Raw genomic sequence first — 14969 nt, 5'->3', positions numbered from 1 at the left:
GTCTGTGCCAAGACCTGCCTCCTGGTTTCCGTGCTCCAGGAAAATGGACAAGGATGTGGATGGGGCTCGGCGCTGGGCCACGTGGCCCCACTTTGCATGCCCACGAGGACCCCGCCAAGACCGGGGCTGGGTCATGGGGTTGGGGGGGATGATGAGGGCAGCTGGTTCCCATAAAATTCCAACAGAGAGCTTCACGCTCCGTCCTGTACCAGCTGGCCACTGGGGAGGCGTTACCATGGAAACTCCAGATTTGGCTTATCTGCCCTCTTAGCAAATTAATTTTGTGAATGTCCACTGTGCTGAAGTGATGGGACTACCATTGCTCCCCAAGCCGCCTTCTGGCCAGTGCCTCGCCCTGCTTACCGCTCAGACATGTGGACCCCTCTGGTGGGCATGCAGATTCACCAGGATCTTGGGGAGCAGGAAGGGGGTCGCCCCATGCCCTGCTGGGTGTGTTCTTCTTTGCTTGGGGTTGTCTGTGACTCGGCCGTGCTGTGCCCTCACTGTGCGCTGGCTGGGGAGTGGGTGGCAGCTGCTACCAGCTAGGTATTTATTTGGGGAGGAGCGAAATCGCCCCATGGACTTGGCACAGACTTGCCTTGGGTCCCAGGCCAAAGCAGGGTCCCTGGAAGTGGCACAGTAACCCGCGGTGGTAGGAGGCCTGGTGGTAGCAGGGACACCCCCACCGACTGGGATGGTGAGGTGTGCAGGTTGGGGCTGGGGGCTGGAGGTCCAGACGGAGATGGACGAAGGGTGTGTGTCCAGGCCGAGGCTGCAGGTCATTGGTGAAGGATGGTCGACTGGCCCAGACGTCTCTAGCACAAAGGTCACAGCTTTCCTTCTGGGCCAAACTAGAGGAAGCCTGTTTCCAAGCTCCTGGGGCCTGGGTGGGCGCCCTCTCTTAGCGCCCAGGCTTGGTGGGGGTGGCCTGAGGTCACAGGTGTTTGCTGGCCTGCTAGCCCCAGTCCCCGGAAGGAGAGACAACAGAGTTTTCAGAGTTCTTACTCCCTGACTTGTAAGACTTCATTTTTTAGGGCAGTTTGAGGTTCACAGCAGAATTGAGTGGAAGGGGCTGAGATTTCCTGTATTCCCTGCTCCCCCAAAAGGCTGCCCCATCATCCATGTCCCCCAGACGGGGTATCTTTCACAATCAGCCCCATGCAAACGTGTTGTCGTCACCCAGAGACCACAGTTGGCACCAGGGTCCCTCTAGGTGGGTGTGCATTTTGTGGGTCTGGACAGTGATGACCGGTGTCACCCCAGGGTGTCCCCCAGTGTTCATGGCGCTGAAAGTCCCCCGGCACTGTCTGTCCCTCTGCCCCGAAGCCCCGGCGGCAGGCCTTCCCCTCCTGTGTGCACAGCTCAGCTTCCCCAGAGTGCCTGGCCCTTAGGGTCCCACGGTGTGACATTTGGGTCGGTCTCTGTAATCAGTGTGCAGATTCGTGGCCTGTGGTCTGCACGGAGCATGGGAGCTGCTCACCTGCTCGGGGTCATCTTGCTGGTTGTGATGAAGTGTGTAGACATCCCTGCGTGAATTTTCTGTGGACCTAAGTCTTCATCTGGGCCCTTCGGGTAAATGCCAGGGAGCATGATGGCTGCATCTGACAGGCCCATGCCGGCACCCACTCCACACCTGGATGTCCCTCTGGGGTGACTGACTGCCTGGGCCACTCTGACCCCAGAAGGGGCTCCATCCAGGGAGGCTCTGATGGCCCCTGAGAGGGTTTCAGGGGCCTGAGGGGCTCCTGGGCTCTGACGTGTCTCCACCTGGTTGCCCAATGACCTCCTGACCGGGCACAGCCACACATCCTGCTGACCCATCAGGTAGGACCTGGGCAGGCCAGGCTCTCTGGGCTCCGGAATGACCTTGGCACATGGGCTGGAGGGTGGTCTCAGTGCACGTTCCTGTGACCCGGGGCCTTGGTGCTGGCTGCCCCCTGATTGTTTGTGGATGAAGACTCTAGGCTGTACAAGTCACCTTGCTGGTGGCCGAGGCTGGACCTCAGATGAGAGCCTTTTCTAAGAAAACCCCAAAATTGAAAAATCGTGTTATGACAGTGTCATTTGCTGGAATAAGGCCAGTGACACGGAAGAGTCTTTAGGAAGGCGTAATTTCCCCGCCTCTGCCCACAGCTGCTTGTGGGCGTTCCTGACAAACGCCTGCCCCTTGACGGGTTCCTCCTGGGTTTGCTGTTGGCATACAAAATGCGAGGAGTCTGGGGAGTGTTTCCCCAGATGGAGAGCGCCCCCCCCCAACAAAGGCTGGAGACATCCCGGGGCCTGTGATTCCAGATCTTGTCTGTTGCCCATGCAGGTGCCAACAGGCCTGTAGGTGCTCCCAGAGGGGGCCGCGGGCCATGTGCATGCTGGCCACAGGATCCTGCATGGTCCCGCTGGGTCCCTGGCCCCGCAAGAGGAGGGCCGAGAAGCATGCACACCACTGCCACGAAGACAGTTAAAACCTTACAGATGTGCCATTCGGGACGAGTTAGGTTTTGGGGTGTCAAGTCCCCCACCTTGGAGCCAGGGTCCCCCCGGGACTCAGGGCTTGCAGGCCCCACCTCCAGAAGTTGGGATGCCAGGAGTGGGCCAAAAGATGAGTGTCCCCAGTGTGTCCCTCTGGAGGGACAGCCGAGTGCTTGTCTGCAGCGTGGGCAGCTTAGTAATAAGCACGAGGCCCCCTGCCCGTGAGCTGCTTGAGACAGAGCGTGGATGTGGACGGGGGGCCATGTGGGGTGCCCAGAGCATGACCCCAACATGCAGGAACAGGAGAGCCCAAGTCTAGGCACAGGGCCAGTGGGAATTCCCAGGGCCGGGCCCTCCTTGAAATGATCTCCATTTCTCTGAATTGTGGTAAAACGCACACAGTATATGACTTGCCATCGTGGCTACTTCTCAGCGTCCAGTTCAGGGTCACCGTTCCCTCCCCCATCCAGCTCCAGAACATTCCATCCCCGCATGGAGACCCTGTCCCTATGAAGCACGGACCTCCACCCACTCCCCCAGCCCCACCGTCTGTTTTCTGACGACTCTGGGTCCTCGTGTGGGGGGGAGGGTCTCCATGAGTGTCCTTTTGTGTCTGGCTAGTGTCCTTGGGGCTCGTCCCTGTGGGGGCAGGTGTTGTTCCTTCCTTTAGAAGGCAGGCTGACATTCTCTCATGGACCACAGGAGTCTGTCCAACCAGCTCTGTGTTCCGTCTGCTCCCGGTGCTGGTCCTGACAGAGTCTGCCATTGCTTCCTGAGCTCACTCTGTGTCCCAATGATCCTGCGAGTCCTTGAGGTAGTGACTGTTACCCTCTCAGTGCAGAGAACACCAGGAGCCTCCCAGTGATGCTCACACCCATGCTTCCATGGATCCTGGCCAGGGCCTGGGGGGAAACTGAGGCCAGGAGAAGCAGGGACTAAGCTCACAGCTCCCCAGACAGCCAGGGTAGAAGTCATGGCTTCTTGGTGCCAGGACTGGCCCAGGCCTGCCCTGTGACTCCAGGCCCCCAAAACCCACCACCTGTGGCCTCATCGTCCTTCTGGTCCCACTAGAACTTCCCACGGGGAGCAGTGGTCAAGCAGGAGAGAAACCTTTTAATTCACCTTCTCTCTCAGTTGCTCTGGCTGGGGCCACACTCGGACCTTCCTGACCTGTCCTACATGTGTTAGCCTCTCTCAAAGGAGGAGGTGCTGTGCGTGCCCTTGGGCTGGGCTGGGGGGCCTTGGGCCCGGGTCTGCAGGCTGAGGCAGCCGTGTCCTGGGAGCACAGGGGGTGGCTGCCAGCCCAGTTGTGCCCACTGTCACCCTACCCTCCTTTGGGTCTAAGGGTTGAGTCACTGGAAGCCATCAGCTCCCCCAAGCCCAACCTCACCCAGGCCACCCAGAGGTCTCGCTGGGACACCACTGAGTTGGCAAGCTCCTGCTTATCTCCAGCCTTGGCCTGCAGAAGCCGTGGGTGCTTGCATGGCAGGGAAGAACTGGGCATGGGGAGCAGAGCCTGGAGGGATGGAGCCGTGCTGTGTGACCCACACACCCCTGTCCTTCCGCTCAAGGACACGTGTGGTGGGGCCACCTGCTTGTCTCCCAGACATCGCCCCTGCCCACCGGAGCGTGGGTTGCCAGACACTTTCCTGAGCTTGTCACGGGTGCTGCCTGGCTTCAGAGGGGATGAGACCATTCCCGGTTTGGAGAAGGAACCCTCCCTACGCAGGGCCTGTGGTGCCCTCCACTCTGGCGTTCCCCACCCGCTTCTTGGAGCCCCGGCCCTGGGGCCCACGTACCTGTGCCATCCTCCCTTGGCCTGGCCCCGGCCTCACGGAGAATCCACTGGACACCAGTAGGAGTGCAGGCCAGTGTGCGCCCCGCGTGGCTAGCCGCGTGCGTGTGATGCCATCTGCCGAGTGTTTTGGCCACACTGCCGAGAGGCGGACTTGTGCTTGGGCAGTGATAAGGGTCCAGCTCCCCAGAATGGATAGAGGACACCCTCGCTGGGCCCGACACTGGGACACACTAACGTCTGCCGAGACGATTACTCCATTAGAAACCCAACATTGCCCACACGGCCAATGCAGGAGGAGCCTCAGAGCTGGTGCTCAGTCACTCAGGGGTACATGTAGGGTCTGAAGGACGCCGTCCTTCCTGAGCCTGGACTGGGGGCCGTCGAGGGCCAACAGGCATTGGGCGTCTGCCCCCAGCCCCCAGCTCCCACTAGACTTGGCCACATCTAGCATCCCACCAGGCTGGGGCTCCAAGAGGCGGAGGGGGAGGTGGATAGGGGCGCGGGAAGGCACACCAGGGAGAACGAATAAAGGGGGTGTAGCAACGATGCCTGCTGCACACACAGCACGGGTCCGGAGCCCGGGTGTGTCCCCGAGGGCCCGTCCCCCTGCAGGACCGGTCAGGGGGCCTCTTGGCCCAAAGCCTCGGGCTTCCTGCCGGGCCCTCACAGTCACTGCTGCCACCTCTGCTGGGTCTATCTCATAGAAGTCGTCCCTGCCTGCCTGTTGTAGGAAACCAAAGCGATGGTTAGGGTTTTGCTTTCATAGGAGACGTTTAAAACTCAAACAGATGGGGCTCCTGGGTGGCTCAGTGGGTTAAAGCCTCTGCCTTCAGCTCAGGTCATGATCCCAGGGTTCTGGGATCGAGCCGCACATCAGGCTCTCTGCTCCGCGGGGGGAGCCTGCTTCCTCCTCTCTCTCTCTGCCTGCCTCTCTGCCTACTTGTGATCTCTCTCTGTCAAATAAATAAATAAAATCTTAAAAAAAAAAAAACAAAAAAACCCAACCTCAAACAGATGCTGAAGGAAACGGGCCATTTACGGTCCCCGCCCCTGGACGCCGGTGCTCTCTTTGGTCCTGCGTCCTCCCAGGCCGCGTTCCGTGTGACCTGGTTTATTTTCAGACCAGGGTTAGAATCACTGAGTGAGAAGTTTGGGGAATATGATCCGGAGTTTTGGCAAGCACGTTTTTCCAGCCCAGAACGTTCCAGCTCACGGTCCCACGAGGGTGTCTCTGCTGCCCTCACAGCGGGCTGGGAAGCACAGCTCGGACTGGAGGGTTATTTCCAGGACCCGGGGCGTGTGGTGCCGTGGGAACGGCTCTCTGCTGGGTGGAGGTCTGCACCCTTCAGGGTCAACCTGTGCTGGGCAGACAGTGGTCCTCAACAGTCCTGCCAGGGCGCTGGGGGATGGTGTTGGGCTCGGGGAGTCGGTGCTGCTGGGTCGGGGCCCCAGAACAGATCGGCATCTTCTGTTGAGCATGTGTCCTGGGCCAGGAAGCTGTTCCACGTGGCCCTCCCACGTGGCTGGGGACTGGTGTCACAGCCACGCAAACAGAGTCTGTCTGTGAGAACAGGGTCACGTGGTCACGATCCCCATGAAGGAGGCCTGGGGCTTCGGCTCACAACCGACAGGGCTATTCCCTACCCTGTGTTTGCCGAGGGCTCTTCCTGTGGGCACTTTCTTTTCGCGAAGCCTGGTGGCCATCTGGCTGAGACAGGGATACCCGCATGCAGGAGCACACACGTCCTCCGAGGGCCCGCAGATAGGGTGCGTGTGCTCCCCCGTGTTGGAGGTCACAGCCTGCCTCGTCTTTGTGCACCACCAGAAAGGACGTAGGACCCGTCGCATGGGGGTTGGTGGGCTCAGGTGAATGTCCATGTGGCCGACCTGAGCTGCCCCGCACCGAGCCCATCCTTGCTCCTTCTGTGAACCCAGCCAGGATCCCCAACCCCTCCCCATTGGTGCTCACCATTTCTTCAGCAGCTCCGTGAGCGTCTGACCTCGTTGGGTCAATGCAGCATGAGGAGAGGTTGCTAGAAGCTTCTAGAAGGTTTCCTGCTGATAGGAGAGCTGTAGGAGGAAGAAGTGGGTTCTCTGCCTGCTGATGGCAGGGGAAGACATTGGGTGACTCCCACAACAGTGGCAGCGGCTGTGCCACCAGGAGGGACCGAGGTCACCAGAGCAGGAGGTGGGAATAAGCCCAGGTCCCTGGCCCACGTTTGGGCGGCTGAATCAGCCAGCTCCCAGGCCTTGCCACGTCTTGTGGTTCTGAGGCCTGACAGTAGCCCCCAGCCCCTCTGCTTGGGTTTGCTAACATTGGGGGCTTCAAAGCCTCTGAAGGAAGCTGTAGGCCTGGAGTGTCCCTGAGTAATTCTGCAAACCAGAAGCCTCCAGGTCCATGCCTGCAGTTTTGGAAGAAGGAAACGATCCGATTGTAAAGTGGAAAGTTGTCTAAAACGGGAATGAAAGGCATGTAGATTACGTGCATCACAAGTTAAAGGACGTCAGTGTGAAAAAGAATTAGGTCGGCACAGTGGGGTATCGAGACAAATAATGCCTGTCCTGGTGGCCCCAGGCACAGCAACCACATGTGGGGTTCAGGTGACCTGCCCCACGTCCCACTGCAGGAGGACCAAGGCTGGTGACATCAGAGCCACATGTCACCCTCAGCCGTCACCCACAGTGTGGGCCAGGGTCCCAGGACTTCATTCCTTCCCAGGGCTCGGGGAGGGAGCCCATGTTCTCCAGGCCCCCCGGCAGCCACAGCTCCTGGGGGTGGCGGCGTCGCCCGGCTGTTCAGACGTCTGGCGCCATCCATCAACTAGCTTCATAAACACCCTAGACACGCACGACCTGAGTGGTCCCGGCATGGGGAATCCAGCCGGAGGGGTTGCCGATAGGTGCTTGGAGATTCTAGGCTTGGCTGCACTGGCAGGGTCTTTTGACTGCCGCGTTTCCCTCCAGACCGTAGAGAGGCAGGAGTTACTCATTAACCCATACACAGTGAGGCCAGAGACGGTGAGCCGGAGAACTGAGCCTACCTTGGAGAAAGATCACGTTTGTTCGTGCGGCAAGGGCACTGGGGAGCTGGGCTGCAGAGCTGTGGGCACACCGTAGTGGCAGAGGGTAGTGGGGGGCGCAGGGGCCCGCGTCCTCCTGGGCCAGTCCCCTTGGCCACCCTGAAGAAGCAGGTGACCCCTCCCGGTGAGGAGGCTGCAGGAGGGACACTACGTGTTGGTTGACATCCCTTTGCAGGGTCGGTGTTGAGCCCTGTCTGGGTACTCTGGGCCGTTTTTAAAGCTTCCCTTTCAGTCTCCACAGTGGGGCCAGCCTGCTGGCAGGTGTACAACAAGGTAGCATGGATGAGGCTGGTGTTCAGTTCCCCTAAACAGGGCCCAGCCCGAGGGCTTGGCAGGCGAGGGGGTCCTGGGGTCAGAGCCGCCCAGCGCCAGAGCTTCCACACGTCCCTGCCCCGGTGTGAGGCTGCCAGCCCACCGAGCGGGAGACTTCGACTGCCTCGTGCTGGCCATCCAGGCCTGCATTAGTTATTGAGCTGGTAGCGTCTGCAGACACCCCTATTTGGGGGTCAGGAGGGAGCCACGCTGCTCAGAGCGGGACCCAAGGCCACGCCCATCCTGCAGGAGTGCCACGTCCTTGAGAGCTAGCCCAAGGTCAGCTCCAAGATCCTCCCCACTGCATGGCCTTTGGCAGCCTCATGCCCTTGGCCAGACCCCAGCATGGTTCCAACCCCACACCCTCTGTTTCCAAGGAGGAGAACCCTGAATTCACCTTAGAAGGGGGAGCACATGGATGGAAGCTGGCAGGAGGGAGATTTGGTCATGTCCCCTTGCTGGGTGACCTCTTACCTGTGGGCCCTGCTTGTGACTTCTTCACCTCTGACTTCTTTACATGTGACCCCCCCAGCTGGGTGTGACCCCAACTTTGGTGGCTGTGACCCCCTACCTGTGCACCCCCCCACTGTGTGTGACACCCCAACCTATGACCTCCTGCTGGGTATGATCACCACCACCACCACCCCCCCTGCTGGGTGACTTCAGGCCATCCTCCCCGCCCCCGCCCATGCCCACTCCAACCACTGATCCTCACGTATCCCCTTGGCGTCTGCAGGGCACGGCCTCTGTCCTCCAGCGCCGGTCCCCCAACGAGGAGTACGTGGAGGTGGGGCGCCTGGGGCCTTCCGACTACTTCGGTGAGTCTGGAGTCCCCGCACTCACAGAGTGTGAGTCTCATGGTGGGGTGGGGGGTTCCCTGGAAGGGCGCTGAGGTGGAGAGCCATGGGGGGTATGCAGGGAGCAGGCTGGGGTGCCCTCAATGGATGTGTCCTGGACGCAGCTGCCCCTGGGAGGGCATGACCTTGAACCCCTAGCCCCCCAAGCCCCTGCGGGGTCGGGGTCACGGCAGATGGATGGGAAACTGCGTGTCGGTGCTCCCGGGAGGAGCTTGCTGGAATCCAGTGGACCTGAGCAGTGCGGGCAGCCCTGGGGGCCGGGCCCCTGACCACCCTCTCGCTCCCCAGGGGAGATTGCGCTGCTGCTGAACCGGCCCCGGGCGGCCACCGTGGTGGCCCGAGGGCCCCTCAAGTGTGTCAAGTTGGACCGGCCCCGCTTTGAGCGTGTGCTGGGCCCCTGCTCCGAGATCCTCAAGAGGAACATCCAGCGCTACAACAGCTTCATCTCCCTCACCGTCTGAGCCCCGCAGCCCCGCTGCCCAGCTTCTGTGTGCTGGCGAGCTCGTCTGTGTCCACGGGCCGCAGAGGGGGGTGGGCACCCTGGCCACGTGAGGCCACCCCTCCCTCCAGGCTTTTGTTTGGAAAAAAACAGTCACCCTGTGCACTTCAAAAAAAGGTCCCCAGAGACCCCTGGGCTGAGGAGATGCCAGCGGCCCCTCCCCACGTCCCTCCCTGTGTGTCTTCTCTGACCAGCCTGCCCCTGGGTGGCCAAAGGGCCCAATGAGAGTCCAGGCTGGCTTGGGTGGGCTGAAGGTCATGTGATCAGGGCTCCAGTCCTGAGGGTGGTGCGGTGACCTTTGGGGAGTGTCTTGGAGGGACCCCCAGCTTCCGGGGAAGTCAGTGTGAGGGACAGAAGGCCCCAGGCATGAGAGCCTCTGGTGACCCAGGCTCACAGGAACCCTTAGAGGAGGACATGGTCGAGTGGCGCGTGCCCTCATCTCCCCTGGGCGGTGCCCCTGGGGTGGCCTGGCACATGAGGAGCTGGGGGCGCCCCACCATTTGAGGAGCACTGCTCTCCCGGGGACAGGGGGTCAGGATGATGTCTGCTCTGCAGCTTGTTTGTAAGACAGCTTCTTGGCGACCTTCCGAGAGAGGGGAGAGGTCTTATAGACACGTGCTAGATAACGTGAGAGCCAGGGGCCCCTTCTGAGATGCCCGGCAATGCCCCACTGGACTCTGCCCTTGCCCAGGAGACATGTGCAAACGAAGCCTCACCCTCCTATAACAGGAAGAGGAGCAAACAGCCCCAGGCCCCACAGTCCCAAGGCCAGATCCATTCAGCTCCCCCCAGATGTGTTTTCTGTCCAGGTACCCTGTGAGTGAGAGAGGCCTGGGGGCAGTGCAGAGCCTCCCGGAGCCAAGAACCACATGGCGCAGTTCCCCTGGTTTTGCTCTCCTGTGCACGTCCGGGGGGCCCCCGCCAGCCCTGCCTCTGCCCGCGGAGTTTCTGTGACGTGTGAGCCCACCCAACTCGTCGCGATGTTCTGAATGCTGCATGTCATATTAAATGTGCAATGAACTCTCCCCTCCCGACTCGATCTCTTGGTCTGAAATCCTTTACAGAGGAGCGTTTTCTTTTTGTTTTTCTATTGTGGTAAAATACACGTGACCTAAAACTGACCACTTTAACCATTTCTCAGCGTCCAGTTCAGGGGCACTGTCTCCCCAGTCCAACTCCAGAATGTTCCATTCCCACACATGGAGACCTGTCCCCATGACACACGGATCCCTGCCCGCTCCCCCAGCCCCAGCCCCACTGTCTGTTCTCTGTGTCTGTGAGTCTGACGATTCCCGGTACTCGTGTGCATGGGTTCCCCATGCGTGCCTTTCTGTGTCTGGCCGGTGTCCTCAGGGCTCGACCCCATGGGGCAGGGGGGTCCGGTTCCTTTTAATGGCTGATTGACACCCACTGTGTGGACCACGTCGTATTTATCCATCCACCTGTATGAGAGTGGGGCTGTCTCTTCTGTCAGTGTGGGTGTCCCTGCCCTCCATCCTGTTATCAAGAACTCACTATGGTGCCTTGGGTAGGGCACTGTGGGCAAGGACACAGGCCCCTTGCCCACCTGAGGTGCTTTGGATGGGCCGGGGTTTCTAAGCCAGGAATCGGGGGTGATGACGGGGAGCCCCCCTGACTCAGTCCTCATATCCAGACTTTGGAAGCCGCAGTTCTGGGCAGAGCCTAACCCCATGCTGCTAGCTTCCCCCAGCCTCTCCCAGGCCAGCAGGCAGGCTTCACCCTGGAGTCAAACAGGGACTCACACGCAGCCCCACCGTTTGGGACTGCCGGCCTTGCTGTGGGGCTGGGAAGGGCCCATAGGAGCCGGGCGGCCACCAGCCAAGTGCCTTTTCTCATGGCTGGACGGGGGCCAGGCTCCTTGGGAAAGCCACTGCCAAGCCAGGAGCAGGGATGCCAGCACCCATGCAGGTCATTCTGCCCTGGTCTGGCCATGCAGGAACTCCAGAATGAGGAATGACCTAAAGAAAATCACTGCTGCTGGGCTGGGCAGCAGCTAGTGGGTCCAGGATGGGGAGAACCCTGCGTGCACCCTCCCCGAAGTTATCCCTAGGCTAGGAGAAGGATCTCCACTCACAGAGGACATGGGCCAGGGGTGTGGCTCTCAGCTCTGAGCCATGAGGCTGGGGGAAGTTGTAGTGGGACCCAGTCCACCCGAGTTCTGGCCAGAGGTGAGGTTCTGAGGGGCGTACTCAGGAGGGCTCACCAGGCGGTGGTCCATCACGCTAAACCACGTGGTCTTTCCTGGGAGGCTCTCCTGGACCCCCATGCTGAGCCGGCTGGCCTGCTCTTCTATCCCACCACCCCCAGGAGCTTCCTGAAGGACCGCAAGTGCTGGCCACCTGAGGTTTCTAGGCTCTGCCCATGAACTCGGGGCCATGGGGCCACCTGGCCTCCAGCTGTCCAGGTCGTGTGGTCCCAGATGCTCAAAACGGGCAGCCACAGGACCTCACAGCAGGGGCAGGGGCCTGGGACTGGCAGTGGTCTTCAAACCGTTTCTCTGTTCTGTCTTAGGAATTCAACACATATTCTGCTCAAATTTCTTGCCAAAGTATCTATTTGAACAATAAAAAACCTTCACACTTCAAAGCACGGCATGATAGCAATGTAACGGGAGCCCAGTATGTCATTCTGAGTGTTCTGGTGCCACTACAAAAACAGGAGCAAAAGCAAGTGAGATTCAGGTTTTTGAGTTAAAATAGACATAACATAGAGTCTAGCGTTTTGACCATTTTTAAACATACAGTCCCGTGGCATTCAGTGCATTCATAACCATCACCGCTGTCTTGTCTCCAGAACATTCCATCCCCCCTCAATGTCCCCGTGACACACTAACCCCCACCTGCTCCCCCAGCCCTGCCATCGGCTTTCTGTCTCTATAAAAAAGTTCATTTTAATGAAGATTTTATTTAGAGGCAGCTGGGTGGCTCAGTTGATTAAGCATCTAGCTCTCGATCTCAATTCGGGTCTTGATCTCAGGGCCGTGGGTTCAAGCCCCGCACTGGGCTCCTTGCTAGGCTTGCCGCCTACTTAAAAATAGTAATAACACTAATATATCTTATTTAATTCAGTGCTCTGAAAACATTGTCATTTGTGCTTCGAACATCTTAACAGTATAGAAAACAGTGGACAAGAGACACCGTGTTCCGGGAATCACATCTTCGGTGTTGGCACCTATATCGCGAAGCCCTTCTCCCAGGCACGTTCCTGCATCCCACAATAGCTGCACGCCGCTGGTGGCTGCCCCTCGGGACAGCGCAGGCGCAGACCTGGAGGGCACCCTTCCCGGGCCTCCGGATCCTGTGTGAGTGCGGGTTCCCCAGGAGCCGGTGAAAACAAAGTCAGTGAGGAAATACCCCGTCTCTGTGAGGCCACCATCTACAGCCCTGGACACATACTGTCATTGTCAGCGGCTTCCTCCTTCGCTTTTGTGAAAGTTACCCGTGGACCTGGGAGGGACGTACGTGTGAATTACGGCCTTCTAAGTCCATTACAGATCTTCAGCATCCTATGGCTCAGTGTGGAAGGTCCTGGTTTGAAGCTAGAGCATCCCAGAGGGCAGGGGGCCCAGGCGCCCGACCCCAGTGGGACCCTGGCGTGTTGGGCTGGGCTTGGGAGGGACAGCGAGAAAGACTGGGGGAAAACTCCAGGCACAGTGGAGATGGGTCTTGAGGGACCCACTTAAAGGAGGCAGAACTGGGATTGGGGCCTGAAGCCTCTCTGTTAACCTCTTGCCACGTAACAATTTCCCCAAATTTGGCAGCCCCAGTCATCACGTGTCTGCTGTGTGGCCATCTCCACGTGCTGGGCAGGACCTGAAGCAGCTTAGCTGGGAGGTTCTGGCCTGGGTCCCTCAAGAGGTAGAGGCCAGGGGGCTGGGTCTGCGTTCCCTGGGGCCGCCTCCCAGGACTGTCCCTGCTGTGGACAGAAGGCTCGGTTCTGATGTGGGACGGCTCCCAGGGCCACATGGGCTTCCCCATGACTCAGTGATGTGACGTCTGGCTTCCCCCAGTGAGTGGCCTGAGGGAGCAAAGAAGCAGACCTCGTCCTGGAGGTCACTTTGAACCATGCTGTCATTAGTAATGGTCACACTTGCAGAGAAGGGTGTCACGGAAACTTTGGGCAGCCCCGAAGGCAGGGCTCTCACTGCTGAGTTGTGCTGGCTACTGCCATGGCTGTTGGTGGTCAGAGAGCCCTGTGAGAAGTGGAGCCCTGAGCCGTACTGGAGGCCCCGGGCACCTCCAACATTGTGGCATGGGGGGTGTCCAGACAACCACAGGCAGAGAGGTCACATTGCACTCTGAGGTCTCATTTTCCAGATGAGAAGCTGGAGGCTGGAGGCTGGAGGAGGTGATCGCTGCCCACCAGCTTTCCCTCGCCCCTATGTGCAAGGCTGAGCTCGGCCGTGGCAACAGGCATCCTTCCATTGTCTTCAGAGCCCGGTTCCCAGCGTGGGCGTGGAGGCACCGGGGGACCCAGAAGGAAGGCAGATGCTTTGAGTCCCCAGGCCTGGCAGTTTGTTACAGCAGCTGAAGGATGCTCACACAGACGCTGAGCCGGGATTGGGGCCGAGCTCTGGGCCCATCTGGGAGGCTGGGGTAGACCACCAGCTGTGCCACTTTGAACGTAGTCCTCCTCTCAGAAAGCCCTGGGCCGGGCAGGGTGGGGCCCCCTGACTTGGAGGGTGGGCTCTAGTCCCTGCTGCCCACTGCGGGGGTCGTGGGCCAGAGCAGCATCTTCCCCAGCTGGGCCCTGGGCCTGTTCCCTCTGGCGCCTGGTGGGCATAGACCGGGTCTTGTAGGGCTTGTGAAAGCACACTTTTGTGTGCCTGAGACAACAAGCCAGGCGATTGTTCCTGTCCCATCACGGCCCCCAGGGCGGTGCCAGGGGCGCGGTACAGAATAGCTGCCGGGATGGGGTCTGCGGCGGGTGGGGGTGGGGGGGCAGGCGCTGGGGACTGTGGCCACGTAGACTGACCCACGCACTCCCCCTTGGTCCCCAGCTGCCGTGGCCAGGACTGCCTCCGTCCCCAGGGGCCCCGTGTCTCCTGGCTGCTCAGGGGGCTGATGCGGACACCACAGTCCTGAGGGGCTTCCGGAGGGGCAGGGCGTGGCTGGGGCAGGCCCGTGGGTGAACCCTGTGCGCGCAGGTGCTGGGTGCCTCGCAGGGCCGGGCGCTCCCTGGGCCCCAAGAGACATTTGAATAAACACATAAAGGCAACCTCCTGGGTGAAGGAGGAAAATGTTGGGAAAGCCAGCCTCTGGCTTCCACAGGTCGGGAAAAAAAAGGGAAACTTTGACCAAGGTCCGCCAGATTCTACCAAAATGAGCTCAAAACAGCTCACAGCTTACATGTAAAGACAGAAGTATAAAACTTCCAGACACGCAGACAGAAGCTCCTCGATGGCGAGCCGGCTGGGGCATTACTCTGAGACTGAACCCCCAGCGCGCCGTCCGCAAAAGGGAAATGGGATTACGTGGAATTCCTGGAAATGAAAACCATTTGTCCTGCAACAGCCTCAGAAACTTCGAGCCACAGATGAGAAGAGGTTTTCAAACCACATGGCCCACGAAGGGAAGAGCTCTGGATGCTCGGCTGGGGCGTGAGCGAACGTCCCACCCAGGCGCCCAAGCAGGTGGCAAGATGCGGGGACAGAAGAACATGCACGTGGTTAGGGTCCGCTCTCCACACTGGTCAGGGCGGCCGTGGGGAAACGTGGTGACAACGCCCAGGGCCACAGGGTCATCCACTCACGTGCACTAGCGCTGTCTCTCTCTTTAATAAATAAACCTTTTAAAAAATACTAATAAAAAATTTAAAAATCCCACACCTAACCAGGGACCACTGTCTGGCCCAGTGGCTGTGCTGTTGGGTACTTGCCCCAGAAAAACGCAGCACCTCAAGGGAAGCCTCACGGCAGCCTTATTCACATGGCCTCA

The 14969-nt window shown here is 59.6% G+C and overlaps 1 protein-coding gene across 3 annotated transcripts in view; it reads left to right on the top strand.

Annotated features, from left to right (window-relative positions):
- The window catches only part of PRKAR1B (protein kinase cAMP-dependent type I regulatory subunit beta), a 66924-nt gene extending 56887 nt beyond the window's left edge, over positions 1-10037 (top strand). For all 3 annotated transcript variants that reach the window (XM_059153840.1, XM_059153839.1, XM_059153838.1), the window contains exons 10-11: positions 8393-8474; positions 8802-10037. In XM_059153840.1, the coding sequence (XP_059009823.1) occupies positions 8393-8474; positions 8802-8974 (255 nt within the window). In that variant the 3' untranslated portion in view covers positions 8975-10037. The remainder of the gene's footprint in view (positions 1-8392; positions 8475-8801) is intronic.
- Positions 10038-14969: the final 4932 nt, after the last annotated feature.

The sequence above is a fragment of the Mustela lutreola genome, chromosome 17 (genome assembly GCF_030435805.1).
Source record: "Mustela lutreola isolate mMusLut2 chromosome 17, mMusLut2.pri, whole genome shotgun sequence".
NCBI lineage: Eukaryota > Metazoa > Chordata > Mammalia > Carnivora > Mustelidae > Mustela > Mustela lutreola.
Note: the sequence above shows the minus strand (reverse complement) of the source record. Positions and strands in the feature narration are given on the sequence as shown.